This window comes from Phodopus roborovskii, unplaced genomic scaffold, assembly GCF_943737965.1.
Source record: "Phodopus roborovskii unplaced genomic scaffold, PHOROB, whole genome shotgun sequence".
NCBI classification, from domain to species: Eukaryota; Metazoa; Chordata; class Mammalia; order Rodentia; family Cricetidae; genus Phodopus; species Phodopus roborovskii.
The window spans coordinates 21,411,820-21,424,838 of NW_026126409.1; the positions used below are offsets into that span (position 1 = coordinate 21,411,820).

The 13,019-nt window shown below is 47.4% G+C and overlaps 1 protein-coding gene across 1 annotated transcript; it reads right to left on the minus strand.

The window, feature by feature from the left end:
• Positions 1 to 1,706: 1,706 nt before the first annotated feature.
• Pomk (protein O-mannose kinase) lies at positions 1,707 to 6,409 on the minus strand. Its single transcript, XM_051182193.1, has 3 exons — positions 6,162 to 6,409; positions 5,133 to 5,416; positions 1,707 to 2,777 (listed from the first exon to the last, which is right to left on the minus strand). Exons 2-3 carry the CDS (start codon positions 5,406 to 5,408, stop codon positions 2,007 to 2,009), a joined length of 1,047 nt encoding a protein of 348 aa, XP_051038150.1. The 5' UTR covers positions 5,409 to 5,416; positions 6,162 to 6,409; the 3' UTR covers positions 1,707 to 2,006.
• Between the last annotated feature and the right edge of the window lie 6,610 nt (positions 6,410 to 13,019).

The window sequence follows — 13,019 nt, forward strand, 5'->3', positions numbered from 1 at the left end:
ACTGTGTGATCTCAGCCCATTCTATCACTTCCTGTCCTTCCATGTGCCCTGCTCCCAGCCCTTCACACACCCCAATCTTCCTGTTTCTATGGTTTTAGAACTGGATGGTGCAGATGCAATTATGTAACATGCCATCTTCTAAGAGCAGCTTCTTCCATACAGTATGTTCTTAATGCTTACTCACTGCAGCATGCAAAAGAATGCCATTCTTTAATGCTGAACAATACACTATATGGATGTGTGTGTGTGTGTGTGTGTGTGTGTGTATACACTTTATTACTGAGCAACATTTTACCTTTTGGCTATTAGCAATAATTGCACCATCAATGCTCATGAATAATGTAAACATGTTTTCATTATTTCAATCCTCCTGTGTTTATACTTGGAAGAATCTCTGGGTCATGTAATGATTCTATTCAAACTTTCTAAGGAACTGCCTGAATGTTTTCCCAATATGCTTTTGCATTGTTAGGCTCACTCACTAGCAACATAGTAAGGGATCCAATTACTCCACTTCCTGGCCAGTGGGTTAAATGGAATTTTTGCAAGACAACAAACCCAAAGTAAATGGAGTACTCTGTGAGCTTCACAATGACGTTCAGATACCCTGGGCAAGCTCATCCCCTAGTCAGCCACAGGTTACAGAAGACAACATAATACTGATGCTGCCTACTTCTTTGTCTGTGGTATGTATTTCTCAGTGGAGCAACGCACCTCAAACTGTGACCCCTGGAGGAGGAGGGAAACATTGGCAGCGGTGGTGGCGGAAACAGTCACAAAAGAAAACTCCTGGACTTCACTCTAGACTCCAGGTGGCTCTGTCTCCTGCTCAGGTTTAGGGGAAGACAGAGGCACCTTCTGAGTGACCCTGAACACACACCGACTCTCTCTTGTCACCCAAAATAAGGATGCCAGCACCACAGGAGAGACCCTTTTTTATTGGGGGGGGGGGGTGGTACGGATAGACAGGGTTGTGAGATATAGCCCCTGAGAGCCCTGAACTCATAGTCCTTCTGGTCTGTCCTCCAAGTGCTGGAATTACAGGTGTGCACCACCATCTCTGGCTCCACAGTTTTGTTTTGCTTTGTTTTTTTTAAGTGTTCAGTTGTGCAATCCCAGGGGAGGCTCCACGCTTTCTACTAAAAAGGGACATTGGATATGAAATACTCACACAGAAACCCCAGGTCAGCACCATCTAAGGCAGGTAAGACAGTTCACTCAGCTTGCTGTTGCCAACATCCCTAGCCATTCACAATCTTAAGAGCATGCTGCCACAGTGAAGATTCATAGCAAATCATCTCTAACACTGACAATGACCTCACTGACAAGGGCTGCACCTGAGGCACCCAAAGTGTGTAAACACATTACGGAGCAGATCCAGAGCTTTTCACAGAACCAGCCAAGTGTCTGACCACTGAGCTATGCATCCCCAGCTTCCAAAAGGACTTCTTAAATTAGGAGAAAATGTTCTCCAAAGAACTAGTTCACTGGTGGTCATTTAAAGATTTCCAATTCTGCCAGGTGTGGTGTACACCTTTAATCCCAGCACTTGGAGGCAGAGACAGGTGGATCTCTGTGAGTTCAAGACCAGCCTGGTCTACAGAGCAAGTTCCAGGACAGGCTACAAAGCTACAGCTACAGAGAAACCGTATCTTGAAAAAAAAAAAAAAAAAAAATACATTTCCTACCAGTCTATAAAAATGGTTACCAGAGTAGGCAATATGTCCTCATGATTACCATTTTATTACTTCCTTTAAACACTGCATAAATCCACAAATTCTCTGCATCTTCACCAGGAAGCCCAATGAAGCAAGGTTTTCCCACTTGGAAACTTCTATCTAGATTTCCAGGAGAGCAGAACACACTCAAACATGCAGGCAGATGTAGAGGAGAGCCTGCGTGGCTGAACAGTCAAAGTCAACCAAACACGAGGTTCATGGAAGCGAGTCCCATCATCAAGAGTAGAACAACAGGGATGCCATTCAGCATCACTCAAACGCTTGTTCTCATAGCATCTCTTTCGTCTGAGACATTGTGGTGTCTCTGAGTGAATGTAAAACCTTCTGGTAAGTGTCCAGAACATGCTGAGCTGTGGGTCTTTCTGAGGGGATCTGGCTCTTACATGCCTTATGAATATCAAACAAATGGAATCGAACCATGTCACTCCCTTCCACATGCCCCAGAAGGAAACTGGAGACATCTGGGATCTTCCAGATGTCAATCTTCTCGTCATAGGAAGGCATGAGGTCATCTTGGAAGGGCCTGCCTTCTCCATAAGGCCACAGCTGCTCTGGGGCCACAAAATCCCCATGGAGCTGCCTGTGGCCACACTTCACAAGTACCCTAGAGTCATGGTCTACCAAGGGCAGGGCATCCAGGTCGTTTGCTACAATGCTGAAGTTACTTGTCAGCAGATACTGGGACAATGTTTTGGGCAGTTCGTTAGAGTCACACATGACCCTCATGCCCAGCGGGCTGTGGTGGAGGTAGTTAATGATGGCCACATACTCCACAGCCAGCTGCAGCCTGTGCTCCCAGGTGTTCACATTTTGGTACTTTGAAAGGTTTAGTGTTGCTTCCAGGTTGCTCAAGGAACCTAAGGGGTGATATTCGGTAAGAATAGTGCCATCTTCCTCACAGTAGCCAACCAGCGTGACCACGTGCTCACTCTGGAGAGACTTCAGCATCTGCAGTCCATGGAGGAAGTCATCCTTCATCTCCAGCCTGGTGAGCCGTGAGAGAGCAACTTTGTGTTCATTCCACTCAGACAGAAAGACCTGAAACAGGGCAACAGAGAATGTCAGACCCGACTTCCACCAAAGCAAGCCAAGAAGCAAACACCTCCTAGGAGGCGGGTGGGCGTGGTGCAGAGGGCATGGAAACGAACCAGACACAGTCCAGTCCCTGCCGGCCTAGAGATGTGAAGACAAACACACAACACCCAGCAAGGTGAGCAGGTACCTGAGATGCGGAAGGAAAGATCAGCAGGCTCAAGGAGGAGACCACAGACTTCTAAAGGGTACACAGAGCCTCAGAGCCATCAGTACCGCAGTGTGAAAGAACACGGCAGACTCTTGGCTGACAGGAAGGGTAGGAGCTGGGTGGAAAGTGATGCCATCTACTAAAAGGGGGAACAGCAGGTCCCATAGAAGAGATTATCAAGCATTCCACACCAAGCCAGCTACAGTGACACATAGTTTAATCCCCAAACTCAAGAAGCCGAGGCCAGGAGAATCACAAATTTGAAGGCCATAAAGTTAAGACTCTTCTTCAAAAGGAAAAACAAACAAACAAACAAGGGTTCCATAGAGGACATACTGACATGTTCAGAGAACTCCAAATTGAGGTATCAAACAAGCAGTTGATACTAGAGAGAACCATCTGGTTCTTTATTAAATATATAAAAGCAACAGAATTGGACTAGGTCTAAAATCTACATTATGTCTAGAGACAGAGAGATGTTCCCTCAGCCTGAGCACTGCTACATTCAGTCCAGACAGCTGTCTATTGAGGGACAGGCCTGTCCTGTGTGGCACAGGACATCTGGCAGCGACCCCAGCCTCCACCGCCCACCCCCCAGTGCCAGAAACATCTCCCCACCTCCAGCATCGACAACCACAAGTGTCTGTGCACTGCTATCAACTTCCAAACTGCAGTTACCACCCGTTGGGATGAGGAAAGAGAAGGCAGGAAAGGAGTTAAGCAGGACAGATGGGCTGAGGAAGATGAAAGGCATGCTATGCGAGAAAACCAGAGTCTAAGGGCAAGAAATGACTGAGTCCATGGTTGATGAGGTTGATGAGGGGACTAGGAGGAAAACAGTATTCAACTTGCTGTTAGCAGGGGACATTAAAAAAAAAAAAAAAAAAAAAAAAGAGGTTTCCTGGTGTGTGGAGGCCACGCTGGGAGAGGGTGAAAGTGATGGAGAGCGCAGGAGCAGGAAGCCGAGGTGGTGAACAAGCTTTCCCAATCCGAGAAACGGAGACGGAGCGCCAGCAACGAGGGCCGGGCGATCAAGAGAATGGAGCTTCTTTCTGTAAAGTGTGTTTGCTTTTACACAGATAGGAATGAAGGATGGATGGGAAAGACTGGTGATCCCGAGAGGGGGACCACTCTGTAAGCAAAGTTGTGGGAATCAGGGTGATGTCAGAGGGGAGGTACATGGAACTCACCGAAAGGAAGGGGACTCTGTCTGTGGAGCCCTCTGTCTTCACAACTCATACGATTTGACTATTAGCTAAGACAGCGGGTGAGTATTTGAAGAAATGTTTGTCTCAGAGCAGGAATGGCTCACCAAGGCCTGCTGTTCTGTGCTGAAAGCTCAGAGCCCTCCTTAACTCTGTAATTATTTATCATGTTTGTATTTTCTTACATAACTATGTACTTTGCAATTGAAAATGGTATGTTCTACAGCTAGGTAACATACTTTTTTTATTTTTACTTTTCTTCCTGATACTAACTGGAGTTCCTATCTACACCTAATGGCTACACAATTAACTATGCTCCTAAAAATGTGTGTGTGTGTGTATGTTTTTATTTATTTATTTATTTATTTATTTATTTATTAGCTTTTGAGACAAGGTCTCATGTAGCATAGACTGGCTTTGAATTCCCCACACAGCCAAGGATGGCCCTGAAGCAAGCACTCTTCTAACTGAGCTACATCCCCAGCCCGTGTCCTGAAAGTGTTCCCATCGCCCATCCTATAGTACTCTTTTAGACACCTGTCTCCCTTCCTCCAGATGGTTTCACTATATCAGAGTTCCAGACCTGAGACTCCTGGGCTCCTGGGTGTTAGTCCTCAGCTGCAGCCACTAAGAGCATCACCTGTGCATATTCACTGTGCCCAACCCCCTTTTTTCCCTTTGTTTTTTGAGACAGGGTTTCTCTGTGGTTTTGGAGGTTGTCTTGGAACTAGCTCTTCTAGACGAGGCTGGCCTTGAACTCACAAAGATCCTCCTGCCTCTGCCTCCCGAGTGCTGGGATTAGAGGCGTGCAGCACCACAACCACCTAACCTCAAGCAATCTTGTTGCCTTAGACTCTCAGCTACAGCAAGCACCATGGCACTTGGTGCCAGACAAATTGCCCTGCCAGAGACGACAGTGAGGGCAGCACAGACATGGACACTCACTCTCTTCACAGCTCCTTCCCCAATGCGCCTCAGCTGCCTTACTTCTGTCCTCAGCTCCTCACAGGACAACCAGCGCGAGCAGTTTCTCATCCGTCCCATCCTGAAGTGACCATGAGGACAGCGCCCAGCATCCTCAGTAGAACGAGGGGAGATGAAAAACTGGTCGAGGCAGAGGTAAAGCAGTACATTCATAAGGGCCATGGCGAGCAACAGCCCAATGCCCCGGGGCACTTCTCTGTGGCTGAGACCTTTCCTGTTCCCATGTTGATGTCCCATGTCAGTTCCTACAATAGAACATGAGACAGGGAGTCGCACCAGTGTCTGTCAATTTCCATGGAGGTGTCCTACGCCAGTAGTGGGCTGAAAGCGGTCACTCCCACTCGTGGGCTCTGTCAGCATGAGTCACTTGAAGGCTTGCACGATCAGCTAAAATGTCTGGGATTTTTCTCCCACAGGAGCTTACACTACATCGATAGCCTGAGTGTGAAGGCGTATTTGCGGTACAGGGATAGAAAATGGACAAGGAGGCTTAGTGTAGTAAGCAGACAAGGGTCTCCTGGAGCTGAGAAGTTAGGGTGCTCCACGGAAGTTACATAAAAGCCCCTGAACAAGCTGGTGATACAGCTCAGGGAGCTTCCAGCATGCGCAAGACCCTGGGCTTGAACCCCAAACACAGCAAAAAACAAAGTATTTAGGCTTCCTTTCTTTTTTTCCTGGCTTGGGAGGTTGAATACAGGTCCTCAGTTAAGATAGCCGAGCGCCCTAGCCTTGACCGATGGCCCAGTGAAAGAGCAAAGGTAACTCTTCAGTGGGGACACAGGTGGCTATGAGGTGCAGAAATTAGCTAGGAGGCCCTGGAGATAATCTGGAGTAAGAGTTAACAAACTTGTGAGTGAGAATAACAGTGACAAGACTTTCTGGAGAGATGACAGGAGATACTGGCAGTAGGGACCCAAAGAATCTAGAACAGAGGTCATTGCAGAGCCATGGCGGAAGGACCATAGCAGAGGGACCCAGAAGGGGACAGACCTGGGATCGACCCTCGAGCAAAGGATGCTTGACCCTCAAAGTGCTGGACAGAGACGCTCCAAGGTGACTGTTAGACTGGGAAGCATGGGGACTGAATCAGTATGGACAAGGCTCTCTTCAGGGGTCTCTTCCTTCCCCCAGCCGGGTCTGGGTCTCCATCCACATGGGTGGGTCCCACATGGCAGCTCACAAGCTCCGTAACCCCATCCCAAGAGACGTGATGGCGTCTTCTGGCCCGTGGAAGTACTGTACTCACACAGTGCACAGACATGCATGCAGGCAAAACACCTACAGGCACAAAGTAAAAAAGAATTATAAAAACATCCCCCAAACTCAGCTTCAAACCTTGTCCCCCAAACCGATCCCTCTTACACAGTTCCTGTCAGTAAGTAAAGAACCTTCCTTCCTGTTTATAAGCCAATGAGTACACGGGTGAAGTGTTCACAGCGACGGGACTACTTCTAATCCCGAAATGTTAGACTTGACAGTTCAGTAGCTTCGCTTGGACAACAGAATAAAATGCTGATGTTTATTCCTGCTGCCACCCGGACGTGCTCAGGAAACCCTTGCCTCTGCCATCACTTTGGTTTCATTCAGAGGCCACCTGGAGGCCATCTTGCCCATTCACCCCATGGTCTGGGGTCTCCCCAACTAGCTCCAAAAGGATGCAGATTCAGATTATTTGGTCAGCTTCAGAGACTTAGCAAATGCTATGGCAACTGTCCCCACCCAGGCAGTTGGTGCTTCTCATTCACACTACTCCTTAAAAAACTTTATATTAATTACTGTGTGTGTTCGAGTGTGGGTAAGCACATGTAAGGTCAGAGGACAGCTTTGTGGAGTTGATTCTCCCCTCTTTAAGTGGCTTCTGGGGATGCAACAGGCTTGTGTGACAAGCACCTTACCCACTGAGCCATCTCTCCAGCTCACCTTTCATAACCTTTAGAGGGACCAGGTGTGTCTAAACCTAGACCTTAGGCCAAAGGGCTGCATTTTTTTTTTTTTTTTTTTTTTGGTAGGAGTCAATGTCAAAATCAAGTGGTAAATTCCTGATCACTGATGTGAAATGCAGAAAGGTGGTCTGATACCATGCATCGTGTCTGTCTCTGGCACTCAACTCTGTTGCCAGAGTAAGTAAGAGCAGCTGCCCCTACAGCGTACAAAAAGAAACCTGTGCTTTCTCACAAAATATCTCTTACCCAACATTTACAAGGCAAAAAGTGGCTGGGAATGCAGCTCACTGGTAAAGGGCTTACTTAGTTCAGGGCTATAAAAACAACAATACAAACAAACAAACAAACAAACAAAAATCAGGCAGTGGAATGCTGATGGCCAAACCTGGTATCAGATGATACTATTCCTTCCAGCGGTTGCTGGATACTCTCACCTCAGGCAGTGTATCCGGTAGCCCTCTAAATGCTCATAATCCCTAAATCTATACTGCAGCCTGGATCTTTCTCCCAACACTCAGTGGGCTCAATGGCTGACCTTGGTGATTCCCTCCTTCCCCAGCACAACCCTTCTCTGGGGCCCCCATCTGACCCTAGGGACACAACTCATCATTCGTATCACAAACACAGTCACTCAATTCCTCCCTCCCTGGACCAGCCCTACATACTTCCCTTTCCTGACTCTGCCTAGAAATGCCACCAGCCCTCTTACCTAGGCTTCTGCAGCCAATTCCTGCATGTTCTTTCTTTGTTCCAATCTATTCTCCACACAGTAGGTAGGATGTTCCTTCTTTAACAAATGTTCCAAAGAAAAAAATAAATAAAATTATGACTATCTGTTCATTTTTTTTGTCAATTTACACTGGTTTTAAATATATTTCAATTTTTAAAAAGCAGTTTTTTTTTGTTCTTTCTTTTGGCAGGGGTGGAGGGGGTGACGGCACTTTGGGGACCCCACCCAGCGTCTTGCACAGCACGTGATCCTCCACCTAGCTATGCTGCACCCCAGCCTGGCCTTTGTAAAAGGAATTAAATGGTATGAGTACAACTGAAGCGCCTTTGAGGCCCTCTCCATCCCCAGCTGTCACCAGCCTTACGATTGCTCTCTGGGATTCTCCAGCCGTGGACCTGGGAACACGAGAAGAAAAGCCATTTCCCAGGTGCTCATTTCATCCCTGCCAATCAGAAATAAAACCAGCTTTTATAGTTCTCCAGATGATCTGGATGAATGCTAAAACCTGAGGCCCTCTGGTGAGCGCAGATAAGCCACCGTGTTCTCCAAGGTCACAAGCCAGTGCCCATAAGTAACTTCTAGGGATTGTGTTGATTCTGGAGATCTCCTCTGCAACTAACATTTTTTTTTTTTTTTTTTTTTTTTCCTCCCTAAGACAGGGTTTCTCTGTATTGCTTTGGAAGCTATCCTGGAACTTGCTCTGTAGACCAGGCTGGCCTCAAACTCAAAGAGATCTTCTGGCCTCTGTCTCCTGAGTGCTGGGATCAAGGGTGTGAGCCACCCAACTCCCAGCACAACTAACGTTTTTTAAGTACAGCAATGATGTTGTTGTCTTAATTTCTTAAATCGTATTTCTTTATTTGAGGGGAGGACACCTGCTAAGGCGTGCATGTGGAGGTCAGAGAACGACTTACAGGAATCAGTTTTCTCCTTCCACTATGTGGATCCCGAGAGTTGAACTCAGGTTATTGGATTTGGCAGCAAGCACCCAACCCAATGAAGCCATCTTGCCAGGCCACCAAATCGTGCTTGGGATTTATCTACTCTGTCACTTTCCATTGACTAGAGTATGACTAATGAAGTAACTCCCCGGCCCAGACAATCTCACTGTGCAGACAGACAGACTATACCATGCACTTGCCTAAGTCTCCCATGTGCTGAATTACAGGCATTCACAACCACCTTGGCGTGAAACAAAACTTGTACACATTTCCTAGTGCGTATGTGGAAGGGTCCCTCTTTGACAGAGAGGGTGATCCTTCCAAACCACAAATTCCTGTCTGGAATTCAAACATTCAATATTCCACTGTGCCTTGAGGAATAAGTCAATTCTTAGACGAGCAGTGACTTGCCGGGGATGTGGACAGTGATGGAGCAAATGCTCAGCCTATGCCAAGATGCAATGTCCTGGGTCTGACTCCCACACCAAGGGGAGTGTAAACCCTGGAAGTGGCCCCAGTTCACCTCTCCAGCTCGCACATGTTCCTTGGTGCTCAAGGAAACCCTTTAGGAGATGTGTAGACGGTGCTCCAAGATGGTTGTCACGGTTCTGTTTGGTTCCCTACCAACTGCAGTGCCTGGCACAGAGCAGGGACACAACTGCACTGACTGGCCAGTCACACCACACGTCACTGTCTTCGTGGCCTCTGCCCCTGAATCGGGTTTTCGGTCCTTTGTGGGACCTGCCCTCATCCAGTTTCACCACACCAATACCATACTTACATCTTCTAAGTGTAAAATCTCTTTCACACACACCCCCACCCCATCTTACCTGTCTACTGGGTGAATGCAAGCTTCACGGAGTCTAGACCTTATACTGTTCCAGAAAGGAAAGGGAGCTCCCTAAGAAAAGAACACACACAGACTGGGCAGAGGGCTCAGTGGGTAAAGTGTGCAGACTCACGCTGAAATCCCAGAGCCCAAGAGAAGCCAGATGCACCTGATCTTCCCTTGACCTATGGTGAGACCAGTGTTGCAAAGAGGCTCTGTAAAGGCTGCTGGGCCAGCTGGCCTGACCTATGGTGGCACACCACAGAGTGATCCTGTCTAAACACAGCACCCATGTTATTCCCTGACCTCCACATGTAGGCCATGACACATGTGTGAAATCCACACACAGGCACACACACTTTCCAGTGCATACTTTTGAATCCCTTCCCTGGATTTTGCAAGGGATTGTGGGAGTGTGGAGAAGCTTCATGATAAATCCACATCCACCACTCTTCAGCCCCATAGTCACTTTCAGGCTCGTGGTTTGGGTAAGTGCCCCCTAAAGGCTCTGTCATTAAAGGCTTGGTCTCTAGCTATTGGGGCTACTGGACAGTGGCAGGATCTTAAAGACACAGAGTCCACTATAAGGAAGCTTCAAACAGTAACAACATCACCTAGAAGGAGATATGGGGACCTCAGCTGCGTCTCTCTGCTTCCAGGATGCCATGAAGTAAGGTCACCTCCTCCGCCACTGTCCTGACCCGTCAGTTTCCCCTTCCGCCACTGTGGTCTCCTGCCATGTGCACACTGACCATAGGCCATAAGCAAAGGCCACCAAGCAAAGACCCACCATGGAATGAACTCCCAAGACCGTGCCCAAGCAAACCCTTCCCCCTTTAAAAGCTGGTGAGAGTGGGGTTGGAGAGATGGCTCAGGGGTTAAGAGCACTGGCTGCTCTTCCAGAGAACCAGGGTTCAATTCCCAGCACCCACATGGCAGCTCACAACTGTCTCTAACTGCAGTTCCAGGAGACCTGGCCCTCACACAGAAATACATGCAGGCAAAAAGAAATAAACAAATAAATCATTTAAAAAAGCTGATCATATCAACTAAAGCTAACATACTCGAATGTTATCAACATCGGGCACAAAGTCTGCAATTCGGAATTTGTATTTTCTTTTTAAGAAAGATTTATTTTATGTGCATTAATGCTTGCTTGCATGCAGTCTATGCACCATGTGCCCTGTGTGGTGACCAGCAAGGTCAGAATAAGCGCTGGATCCCCTGGAGCTGAAACAATGGACAGTGGTAAGACATTAGGGAATCGAACCCAAGTCCTCTGCAAAAACAAGTGCTCTAAACCACTGAGCCACCTCTCCAGTCCCTAGAATTTGTATTTTCAAGTCTATGTTGATCCTCAATACTTTGCAAGCCATTAATGCATTTGTTTCTTATGGACTGTGTTTTATGCCTTGTAGCTAGATCCTCACATTCTGACTCTTAGAAAAAAAAAAAAAAGCAATCACCCTTAAACCCAACTATTCACACAGTATCACACAACATCAAATGCAAAGCATTGAGTGGTTAACACCATCCTTACTCTCATTTCCCAGAGAAGGGACTCAAAGGTGAAGATGCCCATCCAAGAGCTACACCGTGTATGTGGAAGGGCTGCCTCAAATCCCCATCCTTCCTGTGTCTTGCAAAGGTCAGGAGCAAGCAGGCTTGAACCCAGTGGTCACTGGAGGGGGGCGGGCACGAATGGTCATTGGAGGGGGCGGGCACCCAGGCTGGGGCCTGGAGCTTAAAGGAATATGCTCTGGCACTGTTTAAACACCAAGGTTGTTTGATAATGGTAGGAAAGGGCCAACTGCTGTATGCTCACTGCTTAGACAAAGAAAATAAGGCAACTAAATGAACTGCTAATATGCAGAATATTTTACACCAATACAATTCGGACTAAATCTCACTTCCCAATACTTATTTTAAATATTCTGGATGTTATTTAGTTTGCACAGGCAAAGGGTGGGGACATCATAATTTCTAAAAGTTTAAATGTTGCTTTTTTAACAAAGAAAGAGGGAAGGAGAGAGAGAGAGAAACAGAGACGGACAGAGACAGAGACAGGGAGGGGAAGAAAGCAGGAGCACTGTGCACAGTCTCAGATCACACAGTTCAGTAGCTGCGCCTGGCGAGATCCGGAGGGGGTGCATCGAGAGCACCCGGAGTGGGTGTGCACGGTAAGCACCCAGAGTGGGTAAGCACCCGGAGGGGAGCCCGGTGATCACCCGGAGGAGGGATGTACAGTAAGCATCTGGAGGGGCTGCTGCCACCACTTGCTCCAAGGCAAGGCCCAGCTGAGCCCCGTGAGAGCCGCGTAATCCCACCCTAGAGCTGAGTCGAAGGTCCAAGCTTGGAAAGGCCCCACAGAACCCCGCCCTGTCCCACCACTCCCCTTAGCCTACCTGGCGACCACCAAACCCGGCTCGAGGCCCACGACGCCTGCGCGGCCGGAAGCGGACCGAGACCAGCGCGAGGCTGCCCCCTGGTGGCCGCCTCCCGCCGCACGCTGGATGCCCGCGGCTGCGCAGGCGCTCTCGCCTAGCATCAGGTTCTCTGGATTTGAAAACCGCATGTAATAGTAACTTTAGGGCTTTGACTTGAGACACAAAGCTGAACTTCACAGATTTCAGGTTCAAGCCTCAAGCTGGATATATATTTAAGTAATGTCAAGGTTGGGAGATTTCAACGGGCTCAAATATCTGCACTTGATGTGAAAGGAGAGAGGGATGGGGTTGTGAAATGGAAAGTCAGCAGTAACACTACCTAATTTGTTTGTTTAAAATATACATATCATCTGCTTCTAAACTCACCTAATTTCCAGGTTTGAAATCAAGACAGTGCAGCATTTGGATTTTAAAAAACCCATCTGTGCTTATTATCCAAACAGTGAACAAAACAACAACAAAATACTCTGTAAGCCACTTTTGCCTCTCAGACTGTGTGTGTGTGCACAAAGGCCAGGAATGATAGATATACCCATGGAGCCTGTCTTCTGTCCCGAGTATGATCCCTCCCCTGCCTGCTGCTAGATCTTCCTTGAAATGATGGCCTGTATCCCACTGGAAGAGTAAGCCAAAGTAATAAACCTGTTTTCCCTTAAATTTCTTTTAACAGTGTTTTTTTGTCACAGTGACTAAGACAACGGCTAAGGATGGAGAAACAACCCCATGCCTTAGAAATATGTATTTAGTGTTGTAGTGTCGCCATCTAGGCTGTTTTGTTTTTACTATGATGCTGCTGAAAAATACAGAGAAGGTATTTTAGGCGAATTTCAAATACGAGTGATTTAGGAGATTCACAAGTGACAAATACTGATAGAAGATGTAAGAAAAAATTAGTGTTAGTAACTTGATATATTTTCTGTATTTAAAGCCATTCGTAGTTTACATGGAAAAAATGCTT